A 25,255-nucleotide genomic window follows, 5' to 3' on the forward strand; every position below is an offset into this window, starting at 1 on the left:
ACCTAACTTGTTACTTCATCATCACTATGCAGAGTGATGAACTCTCACTAGAGATTGATTTCTGGGTATTTTCATATCATTGCCACCAAGCCATCAGAACCATAAAATGCTATCGTATGTCCATTTGGCTTTCTGTTCACCGGATGAAAATAGTTTGCATTATTTCTACTCCCAATGTCGGCATCTCAGTATCTTGAAAAAAAGGTTTAAGGGCACTGTCACACCAAAATTGCTGCCAGCTTATTAACTCAGGTTGTGCCCGGCCAACTGTTTTTTTTTGCAGCCAGTGTATTCTAAAACAGAGTAGCTTACAGCACATTCTGTCCTAATAACCAGTGATGCACCTGTCACTCACTTTGGAGACCCTCCCCATAGACACACCACCTTCTGTCTGGAGTAGACGTTGCCAGGCAACCACTGATGCACCTGTTCTCACCTCACTCGCTTTCAAGCCCCTCCCTCCCTGTAGCCCGTAACAGCAATCGCTTTGTCTGTAGCATTGTAACTTTATTAGGCGGCCGTGGCTATCTTTATCAAACTAGATGTCAGGTTAGTTTCTGTAAAGGACAGGAAGAGAAGGGAAGATGCAACAGCTACAACCAGTTGCGAGCAACATGTTGCTTACTGAGACTTGGGACAATCCGTCTTTGACTCACCCGATTGGACAGGGGGGGGGGGGGGCATCTGTCTCAAGCATTTATATGCTTCAAATAGACTCAAGGTGTGCACGACACACAGAAAGATGCTCAAGACCATCAAACCACGCCATTTCCCATTGAAAAGCATTGGCAGAATCCACCCTCATAGGTAGAATTAAACTTCATTGTGACTGTGCCCTTAGGTCACACCAAACTTTGCCAATACTTTTCAATGGGAATAGAGCCCCCCTCCCCCTAGTTTCACTGCCATGTAAAAAAATGATGTATTTTCTCTTTTTACGCTAATCTATATGCTCACAACACATCGCATAGTGACATTTTGTGAGCTTGTAAATCTGCACATTTCCAAAATATTCTGGAAAATCTTTGCCTAAAGGGACATGCCTAATATATAGACACAAGAGTTAAGAGCTAGTACATTTTAAAATGATGATGCTATATATTATTTATAGAGAATATTTTCCCAACCACTTGCAGTCACTATCTGAGCGTATCCACTGTCATTGATTCCTTGTTAATGGCTCACTCATTAGTCATATACTGTACAGTGGATGGGAGGAGAGATTCTACCCATAGCTATATATATAAACAGAAGTTTACCTATTGTCCCTTTTCCCACTCTGCAAGTGTGTTGGCCGGACCCTGACTGGCAGGCAGCAAACATGGGGAAAGGTTTCTACATCGGTAAACCCCTCGGGGTGTTGGTGGGGATCCTGGGTGTGGGATCGTTGGCTACCATCATTGCTTTGTCGGTCGTTTATACACAGGAAAAGGCCAAGAATGTTGAGAACGGAGGAACGACAACTAAGCCCCCGGTGGTCACCACTGCCACACCGGTGACCACTGCCCCACCTGTCACCACTGTCCCACCATCCACTAATCCATGGGACCAGTACCGTCTACCCAAGAGCCTGTCACCGGTTCACTATAAGCTCTCTCTGTGGCCCAGACTGCATCCAGATCCAACAACTGGACTTTACTTCTTTACTGGTAAGACACTGGAATACTCAGTAGGTATTCTATTAGAGATTCAAATCAGGAGACTTAATTGGAATATTAAGGTTGTGATAATCAACTAATTGATTGATGGGCAATATATTGATTTCGATATTGTGATATGAGACGATTGGGATTTTGGAGAAATATTGATCCCTAGCTTAGCTTGTCAGAATTCAAGTCAATGTAGTTATTCAATTCATTGATTGACTTCTGACAACAGCCTTGTTTTTAATCATTCATTGTCTCCACCAGCCGAAGGCTGAGGGAGAGTATGTTTTCCCCTCCGTCCGTCCGTCCGTCCGTCCGTGCGTGCGTCCGTCCGTCCGTCCGTCCGTGCGTGCGTGCGTGCGTCCGTGCGTCCTCGCAGTTTGTGAGCAGCTAATCTCAGTCACCGTTGGCCCGATCGCTGCCAAACTGAGCACACACACTCCCTGGATGCCAATCTAGAACCTCTGCCCCACATTTTTCAAATCAGCCTCATGGTGGCGCTATAACAGGCCGATTTGTGTGGCCTGGTTGTTACCAGCTAATCTCCGGCGCCGTTGGCCCGATCGCTGCCAAACTGAGCACACACACTCCCTGGATGCTAATTCAGAACCTCTGCCCCACATTTTTTAAATCAGCCTCATGGTGGCGCTATAACAGGCCGATTTGTGTGGCCTGGTGGAGACCTGTGCTCGGAAGAGCACTGCTTCTAGTTTTTTATGTTTTTGTGAAACCTGCTTAATAAAAGTACATACATAAACACATAGGAAACATGATTCCCAGAAGATTCAGTAAAAAGATGACTATTTTGTTTAAAACTGAACATTTAACTAAAAGTCACTTTTCATTACTTCTCATGTATTAGCTTTTCCATTCTAATGTTGCTGTACACTACACTACATGATTCCACATTCCCAAATACTGTGACTCAACTTTGGGTCCTGAGGACCTATGCCACAGTTAGAGTTTATGCAGTTTTACCACTGGTTTAGAGTAAAATGGTGAATTGTGTTACCCAATATTGTGTGTTACAATATTTTGTGTAATAGATACAAAAGATGCCAGGCTTTTTGCAGTTTTGTTCATGAAAAGACAAATTCTGGTTGATGTTTCAGACACCAGACATGATATTTGAGACACTATACAATACTACGGTAGTCTTGTTACATTTACTAAATGTTTGTAAAGGAGGAAAAAAAAGAGCCTACATTTTATGAGTTTGTTTATTATCTTATTGCTGTTTATAGTTCATATGATTATTCTCTGTCAATGTTTAATTGTAATTTTTATGAAACGCACATTATGTAAAATATGCAGTAGAACATTTATTGATGGGACAGTGTAGATTGACTGGAAATGGGGAGAGAGATAGGGAGTGACACGCAGCAAACGTTGTCGGGAATGGGATTCGAACCCGCGACATGCTGACAGGCTGGCATTGCAGCCTAGGTGCCCGGACCACCACGCCGATGATATTTGCGACCGTCAGGGAGCAGTTTACTATGAAAACCTCCACCGTCCGTCCGTCCGTCCGTCCGTCCGTCCGTCCGTCCGTCCGTCCGTCCGTCCGTCACACCTTTGTGACCATCAACAAACGTCACACCTTTGTTGATGTTTAAATCGAAGAGTCTTGGTCAAATACTTCTGTTGGTTTCTGCACTGATCATTTATACAATTCAGCTGTGTTTGCTCGTGTCATCATGATGAGGTCATAAATCAGCCATGCCCAAATATAGATTTTACGGGTTTACATGCTTACTCAGTTATTCGTTATGTGAAAGTCCTATGACGTCTATGATATCTGACATCATCATACATACATTCCCTTTTATGCCCATAAATGGAGATCCCCTCTGTAGAACCAGCCACTGACATCACTGTAATGTCAGGGGAACCAAATCCCTTTTATGCCCATATGGAGATCCCTGTGATGCCAGGGGAACCAAATCCCTTTTATGCCCATATATGGAGATATGGAGATCCCCGTGTTGCCAGGGTAACCAAATCCATTTTATGCCCATATATGGAGATCCCTGTGATGCCAGGGGAACCAAATCCCTTTTACGCCCATATATGGAGATCCCTTATGTCATCAATATTAAGCCCATATCTGTGAATATCTTTGGGTACCAGATGTCTCCATATATGGTTAAATGGTCCGATATACATCACTGGCCAGAAGACCAAGAAATGGTGCAACCTCGCCCTTTGCTTTTCTCCCTATAGGCATCTTACTGGTAGGTAGTTTAATGAGGAATGCAGTATGGTGGTAGGTAGGTAGTTATGGCCTTTGATGTAAGATTTTCACTTTCTAGGATAACTATATTTGCTATTCCCAGATGATGCCCTTTTAGGGTACCCCTCATGCCCATATATGGAGATCCCCAGGCTTTACTAATTAACATAAGTTTTATGCCCATATATGGAGATCAGTGTCCCAATGTCATCAGATATATGGGCATAAATGGACACAGGCAAACTAGATGGGCTGTATGGATATCCAGATGTGTGATGTAAGTGTTTTATTCCAAATGTGGCACCCCACAGACATATTTCCAGAAACAAAATCCCTTTCATGCCCATATATGGAGATTTCTGATGTCATCAATCCCAGGCCCTGTAAAAAACATGGTTGCTATGGTATGAGCAACTTATGTCTCCATATATGGAGATTCAACTTCAATGAGTAACCATGGCAAACTGTCAACTGCCCGTATGTCTTGATAATTGGTAAAACAAACTTTTGGCCTATTTGTGGAGATAAGCGACCAACGGTCGCTTATCTCCCGATTAGGGAGTCTTACTGGTGATATTATCTTGTTTGCGAAACTGCGGATATCATGACATGTTATGAAACCAGTGTTGTTTTTTCCTGGTTTTAAAGAACAACTTTAATGGGTTCATATTTTAGATAGTCATTAGAGAAAAGAAAAGATGAGTGTTCAAATGTTTTCATTTACTTCTTTCTATCGTTTTAGTGATTTTAACGATTCTGGGGGCATGCATGCAAGTGGTTAAACATGTATTTTTAGACACAAGCCCATTCCCAAGATGCACCGCAATCTTTCATGGGCAGATGTGACTTATGGGGGCTGGTGTAAATAGTAACAAAGAAATTGCCGGCTTATTGTGTCTAAAAAGACATATTTAGTCACTTGCAAGTGACTAAATATGTCAACAATTGTACGCATGCCCCCACCCACTGAAATCTAAATACTAAAATCGCTAAAACAATAGAAAGCAGTAAATGAAAACATTTTAACACTCATCGTCTTTTCTCTAATTACAATCTAAAATGTGAACCCTTGTTGTAAAAAAACAAAGTTGTCCTTTAAGCTCCATTTTATACTTTCAAAAGTCTTGATGTGATGTGTTGTGAGCTTGTAAATACAGTAGGCTAGTTTTGCTATTTTTGAGCGGTGGTTACACCGTCTCCTATACGTGGCCGTGTGTGTATGCGTGTGTGTGTGCGTGTGTGCGTGTGTGTGTCTGTATGTAGCCTGCAGGCCTGCAGTACCTTTTATGACCACACATGTTAAGGGAGGGGCGCTGTTGTTCAGGCCAGGCCAGACCAGGCACACACACACACACACACACACACACACACACACACACACACACACACACACACACAGGGGGGAAGGGGGGGGGGGTAAACCACCGCTCAGTTCACACGGGTGTGATTTTTATTTTGTTTTGTGTTTTTCTAAAACACTGGCTCCATGTTCCTCCAGGTTTTTCCACCGTGGAGTTTTTATGTGTGGAGGAGACTGATTTGATCCTCATCCACTCGAACAAACTCAACTACACCGACCAGCATGGCCATAAGGCCAGTCTTACTGCAGCCGGCGGTGGAACAGCCCCCTCCATCGTTAGCTCCTGGGTTCAGAATGTCACTCAGTACCTGGTCGTACAGCTCGACGGTAAACTGGTGCCGGGTCAGAAGTACCGCCTCTACACTGAGTTCCTTGGGGAACTGGCCGATGACCTGGGGGGTTTCTACAGGAGTGAATACGTGGAGGACGGCGTGAAAAAGTATGTTCACATGAACTTTGAGACAAATGTATAGACTGTATTCTTTAAAGCAAGGGTCTTCAACAGGGGGTCATCAGAGTTACTACAGGGGGGCCTCCTTTTCCTTTTTTCTCCTTTTTTATATTAACCACTTGAACCCTAGTGTCCATATTCTGAGAACTGTAGCCAAAACAAGTCAAGTTTATTAGGTAATGACGGCTTAAGTGGTTAAAAATCTGAAAACACAAATTGACATGAATCCAAAATACACTGATGATTGTGCTGTCAAACAATGTGGAATCTAAGAAAAGGTTGTGGGGGTACCTGCTTCATCTCTCTCTCAACTAAGGGGTCCTTGGCCTGAAAACGTTGAAGACCCCTGCTATAGTTGAAATGAAACCCAAAACATGTAACTGAAGCATTCGTTGCTTCCTCTCAGGGTTGTTGCCACCACTCAGATGCAGCCCACGGATGCGAGAAAGGCCTTCCCCTGCTTTGATGAACCTGCCATGAAAGCTCTGTTCAACATCACTCTCATGCATGAGCTTGGAACCGTGGCCCTGTCCAACGGCATGGATATAGGTCAGTACTCTGCTTCGCAATTCTGTTTTGAATAGTTTTTTTTTTTTTTTGGGAATGAATGTGAAGGACTAGGGGGGGACTGAGCATTGGTTCGACCTCCTGTTGGTCCGACATTCACCAGGTTAGCATTCAGCCATTCACCAGCGTCGGCAGGTTAGCATTCCACCAAGTTAGCATTCACCAGCATTAGTTTTACTGAGGTTAGGATTAAGGTTAGGTTTAAGTGGTCGGACCAACGGGAGGTCGGACCAATGACAATGCCATGTTGTTACCGGACTAGGGCTGGGCAATATATCGTTATCATATCCATATCTTGGATATGAGATTAGATATTGTCTGGGAATGTGCATAACCGTATAGTCATATGGCAAAAGTGGTGTCTTTTCCTGGTTCTAACCATTATTTTAACACATCATCAGAGGTATTAGCCTCTGCCATGTGTTTTACTTTATTTTCACCGGAAACTGGAACACAACATGTGGTCAGGATGTAAACAAGAGCACATGGCCAGGCAGAGCATTGTCTTTTCTTTAACTCGGAAAAGAAAAAATTTGTCCGTGTTCTTTAGTTAAGGCCCGTCGAAAAAAGCTTGTTTTGACAAAAAAACGCATCTGGGAAAAGAATCTGAGATAAATGGATTTTTCTATATCTGATAACGACAGATATGTCCATATATGGATATCCAGTTGTCCAGAATCATCGATCCAACCAATATGCCCATATATTATGGGCATATACTCATGACCAGGGATCTCCATATTGGCACAAAAGGGACACGAACAGACGAGTACAACGGGTACTCTGACAATTCCCCCGACATTATGACTCAAACATATTGGTCGGTAGTGCGACGTAGTTGTGAGGGCTTCGTAGTGGCCAGAAATATAGATGTGAGGGCCGCACTCTCATTTCATTACATGTCATTTGTACTACATACAGTTCTGTATTCACTGTCAGTTGTCAATCGCAAACACTATGGTAATGGTGTTCATTTACAACAACAAAAAGAAAATTAGTTTTACCATTTCATAAGAACTTAAAGTATACTACATTAGTTTCATGAATCCAAGACGGCACTCAAAAAGGTTGAGGTTGCCATTTTAATCTATGGAATGTGGTAACTTTGAAACTCTCAAAACCACTCTGAATGCACATATAACCTTATCCTTACAAGGTTAATATATATCTCACAAATAACATTTCCAAGTCCTTCTCTTCCTCAGACAACTACAATACTACTGATGAGGTGACGGGTGAGACTGTACAGGTCACCGTTTTTGCGGAAACCAAGAAAATGTCCACGTATCTACTGGCCTTTATTGTCAGTGAATTTGACTTCATTGCAAACGACGTTGGCGGAGTTTTGGTAAGAGCTAAAGTTTTTGTTTGAAACTGATAGCGTAGTTGTATAAAATATATTAGAGATATTTCAGTACATTTTCATTCTGAAATCATTTTAGCTACTTATTTACTGTACTTACTGTACTGTTGTTTTGTGTTATATGGTTTTTTATGTGTTTTTGTTGTTGTTTTCAAACAGACAATAAATATTATTATTAAATGTCCAGGGATAAGGATGACCCCTAATGATTGTGGTGACCCCATGGCCTTATCTTTAGCACATGAGTATTATTTGTAATAGTTAGTTTTTCCTCCTTCTTTAAAAAGAAAAGAATCCCAGCGTCTCTACACACAATGCAATAAAAAAGGTTATCATCGCATTTTCATTGAGATAGCATGTCAACACCTGTAGTCTTGTGATGACACTCCATAATGCCCAGTGCCCTGATAGAAAGTGACTCTATACTCTCTAGATAAGTTCAAAGTTGTACTTTATTGTTACATCTTGTGTAAGTACTGTACATAAGAGTAACATTTATTTTGGCTTCCTTCAGACAATGCAGCAGCATAGATAACAACAACATAATAATAGTAACGACCATAATAATGGTAATTTTCATAAACACATGCATTTTCTTTATATTTTCTGTATGTGTTGTGTGTTTAGATCCGAATTTTTGCCAGACCGAAGGCTATTGCAGCAGGCCAGGGAGAGTATGCTCTGAACATCACCGGGCCCATCCTGAAGTTCTTTGAGAACTATTACAATGCATCGTATCCTCTGCCCAAGTCTGGTAAGCTTTCTCCTTACAGAGGATGTCACTTTCCCTCTTAACACTGTGGCTCTCAATCTCAAATAATTGGCAAAACTCTAAGATTTTAAGATTTTGATCATTATTAGAAGACACACATACAACACATACAATGTGTCGCGATGCCAGATATTTTATGATAAACTCTCTTCTGGACAATTCATGGTGGAGTCATTGTAAGGACGTGTATATTCGGTGTAATGAACTTGAATCACTTTCAGATATTGTCAATTGTCAAAAAACATCTGCAGAAATGGCTGATCTACAAGCTCACAAATGTCACAAGCTTGTAGTTTGTCTATTTTCATTGTGAGTATGACAAAGTAAAATATTAAAGGTTTCGCCTTTTTCCTTGGGACTTTGGATCATGCAGTAATTCTTGTCTTAAATTGTAGACTGCAGAATTATTCACCGGAGTTCAACTGATATCTTACTTAACATCAACCCAGATGTACTCTGTATGAAAGCTGTCCTTTATCCTCAGATATCTTTATGGCTCATAGAGGTTGTTTATCTTCAAAGATCTCACAGACTGCTTGTATTTTCATGAATCTTTATTGCGGTACAATGGGGACATTGGGGTCTGACTGGAAAAGCCATCAGTTTATGATCAATGCAATTATATAACTGTGACAGCAGTTTTACAGCATCTTTACAATGGACTGTTGCAATGGACAGATTGTATGACTTCAAACCAAATTAATGTGTTAAGAAACACATTTTTTTTTTTTAAATCTGGGTCCTCTAGTCTTGTTCTCTTCATTTCTGAAAGACTAATATCTACTGTACTGTACAGTATATCTGCTCCTGTATGAAACTTCTCTACCCTGCAGAGAATCCTGCTCAAGCATAGCACTGTAGACTGTTGCTTGCTCAGCCTTAATGTATACTTCATTGACTGGAGTCCTCAATGTCTCTATACCTGGTCTGCTCCTTTTTCCCCCTCTACACCAAACCCCTGGCTTATTACAACAAGCTCACAACGAGATTGTGGATCTGCTCATTTCCCCGGAGAGGAAAAACTAGTTGAATAGGAATTAGAAAGCAAAATGTGTGAGTGGGCCGTAGCGTTTAAGATTAAATTAAATTTGAAAAAGATATTTGAGAAAAACCTTAGAAAATATAATACAAAACATGTGTTTGTATTGACCTTTCCATACAGATCAGATCGCTCTCCCAGACTTTAATGCTGGAGCTATGGAGAACTGGGGTCTAATCACCTACAGAGAGACAGCTCTGCTGTACGACAAGGACTTCTCCTCCAACTCCAACAAACAGAGGATAGCCTCCATCATCGGACATGAACTGGCTCACATGGTTGGTTCTTACTCTTTCCCCTGGCCCTATTGTCACAGCTGACAATTTGTATTTGTGTCTATTACAGTACAGTAGCTGTAGCAGAAGTCTGTGTGTAAGCCTTTTGACAAAATTCATCTTTACAGGCCAAATAACCGATATTAGACACAATTTCAGAATGAATGAATGAATGAATGAATGAATGAATGAATGATGAATGAATGAGTGAATGAGTGAATAAATGAAGTGAATACATTAATATAACATTCTAAACTTAATAATAATAATACTATGGTCTTTCTCTTTAGTGGTTTGGTAACCTGGTAACTCTGAGATGGTGGAATGACCTGTGGCTGAATGAAGGTTTTGCCTCCTATGTTGAATACCTGGGAGCAGATAATGCTGAACCTTCATGGAATATAGTAAGGATTTGTGGATGGCCTGTTAATAAGAGTCAGTAACATAGTAAATACATAGATGGCCAGTGTAGAGAAACCTGAAATTGAGTGAGGGAGGGCAGAGAGGGAGATACACATATAACAGAATAATATGTTGTGATTATGTAGTTATGAAGAAAAATAATAGACCTGCACACTAATCTGCTCCCTCTCCATGGGGTCAAACGGATCCGTTTGAACCTCATGGAGAGCCTTGGCTCCAAAGTCCAAACGTTGTCATTAAATGACATGGCAGAAGTTGAGTGTGCAGGTTTATTTTCCAACCCAGCACCTCAACCAAGTGATGTGTGTATTCAATACATTTGTGGTTTATGTAGTTAACCACATAACACTCTAGGACAGGGATACTCAAATAGCTTATTCTGAGTTAGGAAAATGGCAAGGGACTGAGGGGAGTTGATGAAATGTTGTCATAATAGTGACCTTGATAAAGGAGACTATTTTGACAAATCAAATTATAGTATAAGGCGCTTGGATGCTTTTCATTGCCTGACAGGGTGATTATTCATGTTGTAGTAATGTAATATGTTTAAAATGTCCCTTCGAGTATGAGTATTATTGCTATAGGACAAACAGACAAAAACTTCAAAATGTATTTCACAATATAATAACACATAAGTCATTTATGCCTTATGTTCAAGGGGTCGACATCAGGGAAATGAAAAGTGTTAATGCACAAGATACCTATCTCCTCTAGAGGAGCCTGTTACTAACAGCAACAATTTAGCCTGTTTAATTCTGTCCAACCAGAAAGACCTCATCGTGCTGAGTGACGTCTACAGAGTGTTTGCCATTGATGCCCTGGCCTCTTCCCACCCACTGTCCTCAAAAGAAGAAGATATCCAGAGACCGGAACAGATCAGTGAGCTGTTTGATGCCATTTCATATAGCAAGGTACTGCAATCTCAATACCTTGGCCTTTCCGTTCTCTCTAATCTTGAATCTGCTCTGCCAAGCTCGTGTTGGACTTCTGTCACACACACACATACTGTAGTATACATTCATGTTCTTATTAGGGAATGTAATGTGAAAACCACTTCGTCTGACTTGGTAATTTGAGGTTTTATGTATATAATAAGTTGCAGACAAAGAATGTGAAACTAGTTTCACAGATAAGATTAGATTAGATTGGCATGGCTGATGGATTAAGACATTTTGGTGCCTGGGGCTATGACCAGGTTTTGTTTTCCTGAATGTTTGCTCCAGAATAGGGTATAGATCACACCAGTGTGAACCGAGCGGTGGTGTCCATTCATTTCAAGGGTGTGTGTGTGTGCGTGCGTGCGTGCGTGCGTGCGTGCGTGCATGCTTTTCAAGGCTGCTCAACATTACCTCTCTGGACAGTCAACGGTATTGCAGGCCAGGCTCAGGCTAGATCAGGGGCATAGTTCTGCCGATTTAAAACGACTCCAATACGGAAGTAAAACTTCCTATGATTGGCCGCTAGTTGTGCTGTTTCCCCCCCCCCCGGCCGATCGCAAAAAGAATTGTCCTCCATTGGATCCCATTCATTTTCCCCTTTCGTTTTCTAACCTTAATTAACATTTTCATGAATACTGTATGGTTCCTATCGCTAGTTAAAAATTGCCTTTCAATCACCATCATATTTGTTTCGTCGAAATGTGGTCCAATTTATTTAAAAATAAATGATAAAGTTCCGGGGGGGCGTGGCCAACTAAACTGATACCAGCCGGCTGTGTTCTTCTTCGTGTACTGTATTTCGGGAGGCTCCGACCACATTCTCCCATGTATCCCTGCGGTTGCACGTGACCGTTGGCAGCCAATAGCATCTCTGATGCCTTTACAATTCTATGATGGCGACACCCATTCAAACGGTAGAAAAGGGCCATTTGCGCTGCATAGAAACCAATGGCTTCGCATCGTCCATATTTTTCTACAGTCTATGGGCTAGATACACACAATTCAATTTTCAATTCAAAGGAGGTTTATTGGCATGAGAAAACATACGTTTAAATTGCCAAAGCAAGTATCACAAATACAATAAAAACAGTTGAAAATGGGGAACATATATACAGTTGGGGGGGGGGGTACAGCATTGTGTAAACAGAGCTATGTCGCATTGTGACATTTTATATACAGGGCACAAATGGCAGCATTATTTTCCTCAAAATGCATTTAAAGGTATCAGCTCTGTTTCATACTGTATGTGCAGTAGGTCTACACACATGACCACCGCTCAAAATTCGGACCTTTTATCACTTAACACTCACTCTCCCATCTCTCCTTCTAGGGGGCATCAGTTCTGAGGATGTTGTCTGACTTCCTGACTGAAGATGTCTTCAAATATGGACTCAGTGTAAGGACTCCATAATGTCATGTTTGACACAAATTCATCTACATGTATGTGCAGTAGTTGATATGCTTAGTTCTCTTTCATTTCATAATGTATATATGTGGAGGTCTAATCTATATTAAACAATTGAACATGCCATATCATTCTCTATGCCCTGCAGACGTACTTGAATGCATTTGCCTATGAGAATACTGTCTACACAGACCTATGGGACCATCTCCAAATGGTAAGTTTTATTTGTTACTCTACATATAATAGTATAATCCTTAGCTCTCTAATCATGCTAAGTATTTCCCTCCTGTCTGTTTTCTTCCATAGGCTGTTAATGCGACTGGGACCAACCTCCCTGGAACAGTGCATGAGATTATGAACACCTGGGTGCTGCAGATGGGCTTTCCTGTGGTCACTATTGATACCACCACTGGAGTGGTGACGCAGAAACACTTCCTCCTGGACCCAGAGTCCAATGTTACTGTCCCATCTCAATTTAAGTTCGTATTTGATGATTTTATTTGTTCCTTCCTTCCTTCCTTCCTTCCTTCCTTCCTTCCTTCCTTCCTTCTTGATTCCTCTTGGAGTCCAATGTCATTAATACATTTTACACTTTTATTTTCTTAGCTCCATAATACCCTTAATTCTTTCTCTACTTCTCAACTTCTCAAGAAAGAAAGAAAGAAAGAACTTCTTTCTTTCTTTCTTTCTTTCTTTCTTTCTTTCTTTCTTACTGTCTAAGATCAGACAGTTGGAAATTACATAATCACATATCCATACAGTAGCCTACATGTAGCAATGCGATGCAAATATAAATAAGGCAAAAAGACAACAAGAAACTACCATTTGATCAGCGTAGGTACCTGCGTAGGTAGCTGACCAATTGGTCAGCTACTGCCGTATCAGCCTTAGGGTTGTTAACTGTTATCACCCTCTCAGTCCTTTATCACTAGTAGGCTACTACTAGATACTAGATAGATATTACAAAGATTTGAGTAAGGGATAAAGTGAGTATGACTTATGAGGAGCAAATGCCACCCATTGCCCTATAGTGCCCCCAGGTGGCAGATTTTTGCAAAACACATGTTTTGAACAAAATGCCTCAATTCATGAGTTTGATTGCTGTGAAAGGCAGAGGAAGAAATTGCACCCTTTTCACACAGGCCTATTATAGCGCCACCAGGAGGCCACAAAAACCTACCTGACCTGTGCTCCAAGGAGCACTTTCTCTAGCAGAGTTACTCTCCGGAAGTGTGTTTGTTTTCTTACTGTATGAATAGCTCATAGTGAATCATCCGACTCATGTCATAACACAGATATCTTGAGAAGTCTCCATAGGTGGCAAAGATTATTGTCTTTCATTGTTCTCTTTCATTCATTCAATTCTGCACAGTTACCAATGGATTGTCCCAATCAACTGGATGAAGACAGGAGCCAATCAAGCTCCAGTATGGCTGATGGAGAAAACAAGTAGGTTGAACACAAACTGATGGACTGATTAGAATACAAAGTTATGTTTTGTGGATCTGATGAAACCTAAATTTAACCACTGAAGATTATAAAAAAAATGTTTTTCTTTCATTGCTGTTGGGGAGAAACCTTGTATGTCCATATTTCAACTTTTGTATGTTTATTTTTTATTTTTTTTTCATAAACAAATGCCCTATTTTACACTTCCTATGACAGTGTCATGCAAAAATAGCCAATCCACAAATTGATGCTTAGCCATGTTGATAGTGGTTATGTCTGTGGGTTTTATATACATGAACCAATGAAATTAAGGTATTAACTATTAAACTACATAACTACACTACTACAACTAAATAACTACATTGGATCCATTGGATTAGTTCTGTTTTCTGAAAAGTAACACATTTGGATTTTATTTTCCACCCGACATCAACAATGTGCATGTGACAATAAACTTTGTGTTTCTTAGATGAATAATGAGACTTTTTGTCTGGTTATGTTCTCTACAGAGCCATTTGAGGCCATGAAAGTGTCAGGAAGTGACTGGGTCCTGGCCAACCTCAACGTTTCGGGATACTACAGAGTTAACTACGACACGGGCAACTGGGACAGACTTCTTTTAGCTCTGAACACCAGGCATACGGTAAGTTTAACTGTAAGATTAATAGGCGTAGTGTGGAGGGTGGGGGGGGGGCCTTGAAATGAATTGCTGCTTGATATATTTTACACCAAAAGTAACAGATCTACAAGTTTGTAGATGGGACATTTTGGGGTGAGTAATATTGCTGCACAATTTAGCTTGCGCAGCAAATCTGGCTTTAAGATCATTCATGTTAAATATAGTTTTTACAGTTGAATGTGTTATTTTGTTGTGGGGAGGTGGGGTGGTTCTTGAAGATTGTTTGTCGAAACATTCTAGTAGTCATCAGACCTCAAAAGCTATTGAGAACCAATGGATAAAGAACAGCTGCTTGGCATTATATGAGTAATTTTCCTGGCAGTTTGACAGGGAAATGTTGATTACTGACCATAACTATTAACATTGCTGTTGACTTCTGCTTTGATCTGCCACCATGACAATGATGTTGTTTTTCAGGATCTACCAACGATCAACCGAGCACAGATAGTGGATGATGCCTTCAATCTGGCGAGGTAAGTTCTGCTGATAGTTCAACTTGAAAGAGACTTCACCACACAGAATGAATGCAATGATATTTATTACGAAGTTTACGTAGTTACAAGTAAACATGAGCCAATGAATGAAATGGTATTCAAGATGATAATGACAGTAAATTATGAAGTATGATATGAAGGTATGGTCCTTTGCTTTGGCGCGGGCCCCATCGGAGGGAACTGATATCGGCCTCAGATCGGCATCAGATCAACTCCTGCCTGATAAACGCTATTTGGTACATCCCATTTATTTTCATGGTTTTAAATCCCTGCAGGGCAAAGATAATCCCCACAGTCCTGGCCTTGAGCACAACCAAGTACCTCAGCAAGGAGAGAGAGTACATGCCCTGGGATGCTGCTCTGGGCAACCTGGACTACTTCCAGCTCATGTTCGACCGCAGTGAGGTTTATGGTCCCATGCAGGTTTGTCACCTCAGTAAAACACAAACATTTGGCACAATTTACAAGGGTTATAGTAAGCTGCTCACCGCCATTGTCAGGGAGAAACCTTGTATCTCCATATTCAAATTCTTATGTTTTCTCTCTCTCTCTCTCTTTCCCCCCTTCCTTCCTCCAGGCGTATCTTAAAAAGCAAGTGGCTCCGCTGTTTGAATACTACAGAACCGTCACTGGCAACTGGAGCAGTGTACCAGATGGTCATATGGACCAGTGAGTACAGAAAAGTATCATCTGCTCTGTGATCAAGAAATATAGTGTCATTCAAATCCTCAGTTATCATCTCACCACATGGACCTGATGTCAATCATTTGGATTCTATAGAAGCCAGCATGTCTTCTATGGAAGCATGTTGCGCAGCGAAATTAACCGTTTCACAAATCACATAATACGACTTGGCATACATATCGTTTCAGTCGTGAGATTTTGTTTTGCTTTAATCCATAAAACTACCTATTTTTCATTGTTGTTTCTACTCTTCCCTCTCCTCTCCACTCTGACATCAACTCCTTTCAACTCCAAGATACAACCAGGTGAATGCTCTTAGTTTGGCCTGCAGCACAGGTATTGAGGAATGCCAGAGTCTGGTCACAGGATGGTACAAAGCATGGATGGCCGACCCTGCAAACAACCCGTGAGTATTCATCTATATACATAATATATTTTACTTCATCACTATTCATTCTGTAACAGTAAGTACAATAGTACTTCATTGTATGATGAATAGCGAAAATGGATGATCTACAAGCACACAATGTGTCGTATTGTGTCTATTTTCACTATTTCATTTTATGTTTGAACATTTTGGGAAAAACGTGAAATGATACAAACATGGAACAGGGAAAGCAAAGGTTAAAGGTGGAAACTAGAAAATATATTGAAAAAGTCGTAAAAACAAAGGCTTTCTTAAATGACAAAATTATAAAAGAATGTTTTAAAAATAAAATAATGTAGCGGAGGGCCTTGGCAAAAGCTATTATAACGCTTTTTGATTGATTGAATAATATTAGTCAGAAATGTAAACAGCACTAGGTACAGTCAGACATTTAGGCTAAAAGGAAAACATGAAGGCTCCTGGGGACTTTTTCCATTGTGGTCCTACAATATTTATTATACTGTAATGTGTCATAATAGTTTTCATTTGTATGTCTTATATAAAATGTAACTAGGTCTATAAATCTTATTGATTAACATAACCTTTCCTCCTAGGATCCATCCAAATCTGCGCTCAACCGTGTACTGCAACGCCATTGCGGCAGGGGGCGCTGAAGAGTGGGAGTTTGGTTGGAATCAGTTCAAGACCGTATCCATTGCCAGCGAAGCTGACAAATTCCGTTCCGCACTGGCATGCACCACGCAGCCGTGGCTACTCAACAGGTTAGCACACTTAAGCCTATCTTTACCTAAACTTATATTTAAGCCTAAAACTAAGCCTAACTCTAAACCTAAATCTACAGTAAGCTGAAACCTAAACCTTGGGGCGGCTGTAGCTGAGTGGGTGGAGAGCTATGGTGGAGAGGCCTTCTGGTAATCGTAAGGTCATTGATTCGTCCCTCCGCTCACCTAGCCTGATAAATCAGTCCGCACATTACCACCCCCTGTTGGTGGGTGGTGTAACGAAGTGAAACGTAGTGTGTGAAGAGTCTGACGCTTGCAGCCAGGCAACCGCTCACCCATCTTCACCCATCATCACCTTGAAGTGTCTCTATAAGCAAGACACTGTGGCTCCCCACTGAGCACTAATCTGAGCAACGCCATTCTGCTGGGTGAATGCAGACAAATAAAAATACAATAATAGGCTACCGTTTCACAGGCCGATTTTCAACCGAAAAATGATAAGCTTTCATATTAAAATCTGTTGAGCGAGTTTTGGTTATGCAATGATGAATAAATTAGCCTTGATGATAAATTGAGTCAGACAAAATTATTATTATTATGGAGAAGAAAGAAATACAGTTGTGACAATCTAGCAACTGACAATAAGATGAGGAACACGCATGTACACTCACAGTGAGTGTACAGTATGTCTAACATTCTGCTGGTCTCCTCCTCCCCAGGTACCTGGAGTATACTCTGATGCCAACCATGATCCGCAAGCAAGATGCCACCTCCACCATAGTGTACATTGCCAACAATGTGGTGGGTCAATCCCTGGCCTGGGACTTTATGAGGGCCCGCTGGTCCTACATCTTTAATGAGTGAGTACAATGAGTGTTGGTCTAAATCAGTGGTTCTCAACCTGTGGGTCGGGAACCCCAGGGGGGTTCCCACATGATTTTGGGGGGTCCCCAGATGACAGTAAAGTGACAATTTAAGGACTTTTAAGATCTTTTAAGAAAAGAAAAAAAGAAAAAGACCATTGCTGCATCAAAACGATTCAAAAGTAATCAACAATCTATACTATAAAAACTGGTCAAACATTGGCCAAATTGTCAAATAATGTGGAACTCCTAAAATTCCAAGTGCTTGTCAAGGTTGTTTGCTTGTTCGAATATGATTATTTTGGGGGGTCCTGGCCTGAAAAGGTTGAGAACCACTGGTCTAAATGTACTAAACCCCTCCCACTCTCTCTGCTGGACCTTTCCTGGTGGGCCCCTAGGAATAAACAAAGAAAGCAAAGGTCGCCGCCGTCTTTTTCTCTACTCTGCATTTCCAGCCAGCAGATTCGTCGCACTGGGTGGAGAACTCACACTGGAAGTTCGGTGAAATATCATTGGTGGCTATGAGAGCCGGCTGGACAGCTTATGAACCTACACTATTTTTGAACGATAGAGACCAAATGTCAAATGCTGTTTTGCTTGTCGCAAGTTTTCGGTGTGTACGCTGTATAGTCTTATAGAGGTATCCTAGAGCACAAAGTATGTTTCTGAACGTGCCAAGTATCGCAAGACTGAGGTATCGCAGGATTTGGTTTTTAGACAGGAAATGGTGTACAGAGACAGAAAGCGATACCTGCCGCTGTTTAAATGATGCCTCAATAAAATGATCTACTGTGCACATCGAAAAGCAAGTGATTATAAAACAACCTGTGATATGTATTATTTTATATTCCTGAACTGATTATATGACAAAGCTCGCAATCGTTATTCATAAATAGTGTTTGTTCATAAGCTGGTCCAGCTGGCTCCATTGACTGCCATGATTTTCATCGAACTTCCGGTGTGAATTATGCCACTCATGAGCGTCATGCCGCATCCCCCTGCACCCAGCACGTCTTTTCCTTTGATTTGTTCCAAGGTCAGTCCTGCGTCACACTGCAGGAGGTAATTTGGTCTATAGATCGTTGTTTCACAAACAGCAAAACAGTGATCACTGTTTCCCAAACAGTGGAAAAGGGGGACCATACAATCCAAAAGATCTAGAAAGTTTAAACAAAAAAAATATAACTTTTCATCAATTAAAAACAATAAAGAAACTACAAAAAAATGTATTCAAATTGACAGACATTTCGTAAGACACTCTTGATGAAGGTCCATGCAGAGACAATTTGAATAAAAGCTGATGCTGCTGAGCAAGAGCAGTGTGCAGGATTTTTATTCATGAATAATTTATTTTATGAGTGCTTCAGTTGTTAAATATTATCTTTACCTAAACTTATATTTAAGCCTAAAACTAAGCCTAACTCTAACCCTAAATCTACAGTAAGCTTAAACCTAAACCTTGGGGCGGCTGTAGCTGAGTGGGTGGAGAGGCCTTCTGGTAATCGTGAGGTCATTAATTCGTCCCTCCTCTTCACCCATCATCGCCTTGAAGTGTCTCTATAAGCAAGACACCAACACACCAACAAACCTCATCTCAACAAAGTGGATGTGCGAATATTTCCTTTGCAGAAATACAATAAAAAAAAAATTAAAAGCCCAAAAGGTTTAAGAATTATGGCTGGAAGAAAAATGGCTCGCTGCACAAGGAGACGCGTTGTGAGCTTGAGGATCTGCATTTTTTCTGTCTACTATTTGTTCTGTCTGTAAAGAATGTATTATTGATTACTTGATCTATCCATCTATCTATCTACCATCTAGGTATGGCGGTGGCTCCTTCTCCTTCTCCAACCTCATCAATGGAGTCACCAAGAGGTTCTCCACTGAGTTTGAGCTTCAACAGGTTAGTTGATGGAAATCATTTTGGTCGACAACGTTTAGAAGTGACCTCTGCTTTTGATATCCTCTATTGTATAACATTTTTTTATGTTAGGCAATCAGACTGATCAGACTGATTCGACTGTCAAATCGACTGTAGTTCTTAGTCGACTGGCAGTCGACTATAGGCAATATCCGTAATCAGATTCGACTATACAAATCCTTTACTTAGTCGGGAACAGGCCTAGCCTCTACATGAAGTAGTGATGATGTGAGATGTGTTCTGTTGTGATAGCTGAAGCAGTTCAAGGAGGACAACGAGGGCGGGGACGGCTTCGGTTCTGGGACCCTGGCGGTGCAGCAGTCCATGGAGAGAACCAGCGCCAACATCAAATGGCTTGCAGAGAACAAACAGAATGTTCTGAACTGGTTTGTGGCCGAGTCTAAACCATAAGGAGGCCTGACATCAGGTCTGGGTTACAAGTTTATTTGATTTAATTGAGGAACGTTCTACATAGTAGAATCCTATAGTTTAACAAAGGTTTATATTTTAATTGAAAAGTTCCTGTTTGTTTCACTGAGTTGAAAGTAAGCTGACCCCAGGCCTGTTGAAATGGACACCTTTTTCTTCGTTTGGGTTTTCATGGTGGTCCATGGCTGAAGAGAAGAGTTAATATCTTAAAAGGACCTCTGATGTCGATTGTTAATATTTTACTCTGGATAAACTGTTAAACATAGTATCCTAGGAAAAGATTGTACATAAAATCAATTTTGATATTGCATTATTATTATTATTATTATGGCTGTGTTTTACATATTTGTTTCACAGGAATTGAGGTTTTGAAAAACTTTTCAAAAATCCCTTGATAAAATATGGAGCAAAATGAAGCAAATATCAAGCTGTTTATCAATTTCTGAAAGCGGACCTTTTGAAGGTTATTTCTTCCGCTAGCTAGCCTAAGTGTAAACAATCATACTTATACATACTTTTATATTTATTATTCAGAAATCTACAAAATATGCACATCTTTTGGTTATGATGTTTGACTTTCTTTCTTCTCAAAGTCATACTGAATCAGATATTTGGTTCTGCCTTTATTTTCGTGAAAGCTAAGTGTTTCTTTCACTTAGAACTGTAATGTGAACACTGTAAATATGAAGGAACCCTGGAAGTAGACAACCAAGAAAACAGTGAATGGGATATATATACATTCACGCCTCCTAATATATTGATATGTTTCCTCTTATTATTGATTTGCATAATTAACTTCAGATCTTTGTGTATTATTTTTTAAAACATAAATTATGCTTAAAGCAGCACTACGGAACTTTCCTCTTCTACCCAGGATTGTGACTTGGTTTCCTGTGCATCTGCGCCTTTTTACCATTGAACTAATAGAGCCGGCCTGCTTGCTCGGGGGATAAATTGAATCTTGACCATCAGGTCAAAATTTGTGTCAGATTCTGTCTGGGTGACACATGACCTTTGACACGATCTAAATGTCTCAATAGAAGAGCAGGGGGACAGCCTACAACCAGCCCAATTGTATAAGTTATATTGAATTAACATACTCTACCATACAGATTGGACAAAAACATATATATTCATACAAAAATATATACATAACAAGGCTTTAATACTTAAGTATTCTGAGCATTAACACTATAACCCTGTTATACTTGTTGAACGGTGTGCCTGCCCTGCAGGACTAAAAATAGCAGCTCTACAAGCTCACAACACAGCTTGTTGTGATGCATTTAGAGCTTGTAGATATGCTATTTTTGCCCATTATTACATGCCCAGAATATGGATGATATAGGGTTCATAACCGGATATATTTGTATGTAAAAATAATGTTATTGATTGTCCAATTTGCACCTCTACGCCCACTCCTTTATCAGGAATATTTACTGTACATGAATGTCTTGCTTGCTTTCTCTTATTTTGTATCACTTTCATAGAACTTTTGAATGCAGTTACTTTACGCAGTGATGGTAAATTCAGAAATGTGGTCTTTCTGTATTCCTGTTACCGTAAATTGATTAAAAAAATGGATTTGGATCATTTGTCATATTACGGTATGTCTCTGCCTGGTACAGTATGTTACTGGACTCATTGAGCATCAATAGGCTTGTACAATTTGTTGAATTTAAGGATGATAATCTAATCTGCAGTGAAATAGATAAATGATGGTATTTACAATCTGATCCATGCTCAGCCCTGAACCAATCAAATTCACTGGATTGGTTTAAAGATGGGGACACTGGGGAGTTAAGATTTCAGAATTGAAAAGAAAGAGACGGACCAGAAAGTGGTACAGTCAGCTGTGGCATTAAGGCCACCGTCATGCCATTGGTTTGAGGGGCACAAATTCCTGCCCTGCCCATCTCACAAGTTTTATAGTATGAAAATCCTTTGAAAATGGCAGATACAAGTTCACATCGCAACGCGTTGTGAGCTTGTAGATCAGCTATTTTCAAATAGCCAAAGTATATGTATATTAAGTATATTATTGTATGTTTTCTAACATACAAATCTAGAAAGTAACTAGTAACTTAAGTTTTCAAATAATTGTAGTGGAGTAAAAGTACCATACTACTAATTAGTGAAAATTGGAAATACTCCAGTAAAGTAAAAGTACATCAAAATGGTACTCAAGTACAGTACTTGAGTAAATGTACTTAGTTACATTCCACCACTGCCATGGTAAAGTGTTTATATTGTCGTGCTGAATGTGAACCAAAAAAGAAAAAAAAAAACACTGGTGCCCCCAGAATAGATTAGCTGTTCACCAATCTGGTTTAGGCCTACCATCGTCAAAGAAAAGTTCCTCTGTTCTTGAGAGACTAGCTGATCACAGACAGACAGACAGAATCACGGGAGCAGAAACAGGCCATTTATTGAGGCATCTAAACAGCGCCAGGTGTCGCTTCTGACTCTGCAGTATTATCACAAGATTTGGATAGGCTGTCAATGGTTGACAGTCTCGTGATAACAGCCATAAACATACTTTGTGCTCTTTAGATGCCTCAAAATTAAACGCAGCAGAAAAAAAATTGTGATGTCTTTTATTTTCCAATTAAAACTTTTCAGATTTGAGTTTGAGGCAGTCAACATTTTCACTTTGATCATAGGCTGGTCCACCTGGCTCTCATTGATTACAATGCATCCCATAGAACTTCCTGCTCCAGCTGCCTCCCAGAGTGATGAATCTGCTAGTTGGAAATGATGGATAAAGAAATTTGTAAATGACATTGATAATCTTTCTATTATAAAATACCTTGAGCCTGAGGTTGGTGCCCTGGTCTAAAGCCAGATTAAACCAGATTGGGCCAGATCTGCCCATCAGTGTTAATTTTGTCGACTAAAACTATGACAAAAAATGTTTGTCGACTACCCTTTTTCACTGACAAAAACAAAATAAAAACTAAGCTATAAGCTATGATGACTAAGATTAAATTAATATATTGAAAATGTTGTCAGCAAACAACTAGACTAAAATTTAAGGGAGGGACTAGTGGAGAAGGGATCCAGTAGAACTAAAAGACAAGTCATTTTATGTTTGATTGCGCTCTGAAAATTGCAGAATCGACAGTAAGCATGAGCTCTGGCTGCAGACCACAGCCACCACATCCTTCATGGCTCCTCAAGAGCAGTGGCTCTCACACAGATCATATCCCTTTTTTTGAGCAGTGGTCACTCCTATGCGTGACTGCGTGTGTACCGTATGTACTGTATGTAAGTATGTTACTATGTTGTACAGTATGTACCATCACTATGTAGCATGAGCTGCAATACCGCTGGGTGACCAGTGGCAGGCCTGGGTGACCAAGTGGCGCTGTTGAGTTTTACACGCACGCACGCACACACACATGCGCACGCACGCGAGCGCGCACACGCACACACACAAGCACAAGCACACCTAGAAAAATATCATGGCAGCCGACACCCTTGATTTCCTTACCCAAGAGTCTCTGCCAGCATGTCCGGCAAGGACGCGCTGTGATTGGCCAGATGTCGTCTTGACCTACAGTTCTGCCTTGGTGCTTTTTTTCAATCCAAAACATTTTTTTTTTTTACTATTTTACTTACCCTGAGCTGCTTGTAGAGATGTGGGTGGTCCTGGCTCGTCCTACGCTTTCCAACAAGTGATTCTAGATGGTCCGACGATTTATTCCATTGAAAATGGTTTAGAATAAAGTTTAGAGCACCCCCCAAAAAACTCAATCTATACTGTCGGCGGCGCGACGTATTCCGGGGTGCCTATCCCGATCTAGTCCGGGATATTTAATAAAATGAATTAATTAATCCTCAACGAAGCCCCGGTCTACTTTTCCATCCATGCCCGGGGCCGCGATTCTGTTTACATCGGCCCGTAATCGGGCAACGCCGCCGTACCGCGCCGCCCACTCCAATACAAACTCACATCTTTAGAGACCTTTTTCTCTGAACTGTGTTCCCAGTGCAGCGACAAAGTTTTTTTGCGGCTAAAATAGCTTCAGATCGGGCTTCTAAAAAATAAAGAAGTTAATAGCTAACTGTTAGCTAACTTCCTCCGGTCTTCATCCATAACAGTGGTTGCAGTGAAAGCCCAAGCCACTACTGCCTGTGTCAACGGAAGTTAGAGCGAAGGCCTATACAGAAATGTCTGGCACTCTAGCGGGCCACAAGGTCCTTATTTGTATTGGATTGTTGAATGTACTGTAATCTGATAGATGAACGAAACTCCCTTCCCAAGGCATAGACTAAATTAGCAGTATTAGTTTTTCAAGCAAGCATGTTAGATCGTCAGCTTCACCACAAGTAAAATGTTCTCATACTATCTCATCTCTCCATGGAAAACTAGGGAGAACGCCTCCAACCTCCATACAGTATGTAGTTACAGTATATTGTGTTAACATACTCTATTATACAGATACTTTAGAATATACTTTTATTGATTCAAATCATTTGGAACTTTAATTCCCGAAGAGTCAATTCACATTGTCACCAGCACAGTAACATCCACATCATAGAGATATTAAAATTACAGAGTGGCTGTTTCTTTATGTAAAGAAAATGTTAACACCTTGATTGTCACTGCTTGCATATTATGGAGCATTGCTTGCATATGGGCTTGCTGGAATGATTTCTTTATCCTTGTTACTTTGACTCAAATGCAAAAAGCGTTTCCAAGCAGCAATGTTTTCTGGACAAAAATCAAGGCAAGCCATGCCCGAGCTAAGCAATAGTACTTTTTACAGTTTCCAGATATTTTGCACAAGCAGCATAGTGAGAAGAAGTATTGCAAACATTTAGGCTTATATTTCATGCATTGTGTATATTAGTTAGTTACATTAATTTATTTTGCCATAATACATGGGAGGATTATTTTGCCACGTGATATTATCTACTGGAGCAAATATACAACCCTAAGTAGTCTCACTAGCATCAAAATATGAGACCATTTGTGTACAGTGTGCAATATGTATGCCGGTTTGCAAAACAGTAGGTGTGTGGTCCCATAGGCTATCTGGGCCCCTTTTGTTTTTAATTATTTGATAGACTGATCAGCTAGTACTTTATTTTTTATATATAAAAATAAGATAACTCTTTACAACATAAAAAGAAACTGAGACTGCCTCTCCA

General features: G+C 40.5%; 1 protein-coding gene across 1 annotated transcript; it reads left to right on the forward strand.

Moving 5' to 3' along the window:
* Positions 1-1,321: 1,321 nt before the first annotated feature.
* Positions 1,322-20,080, forward strand: anpepb.1 (alanyl (membrane) aminopeptidase b, tandem duplicate 1; the record flags this gene model as incomplete). Its single annotated transcript, XM_080737448.1, has 21 exons — positions 1,322-1,649; positions 5,378-5,678; positions 6,097-6,239; positions 7,463-7,605; positions 8,248-8,374; positions 9,555-9,709; positions 9,997-10,110; positions 10,897-11,040; positions 12,398-12,463; positions 12,621-12,686; positions 12,779-12,951; positions 13,845-13,921; positions 14,431-14,564; positions 15,018-15,073; positions 15,370-15,517; positions 15,672-15,763; positions 16,074-16,184; positions 16,760-16,927; positions 17,608-17,748; positions 19,570-19,651; positions 19,922-20,080. 21 exons carry the CDS (start codon positions 1,322-1,324, stop codon positions 20,078-20,080), a joined length of 2,928 nt encoding a protein of 975 aa, XP_080593574.1.
* Between the last annotated feature and the right edge of the window lie 5,175 nt (positions 20,081-25,255).

This window comes from Nannobrachium achirus (genome assembly GCF_963921795.1).
Source record: "Nannobrachium achirus genome assembly, chromosome: 11".
Taxonomy (NCBI): Eukaryota; Metazoa; Chordata; class Actinopteri; order Myctophiformes; family Myctophidae; genus Nannobrachium; species Nannobrachium achirus.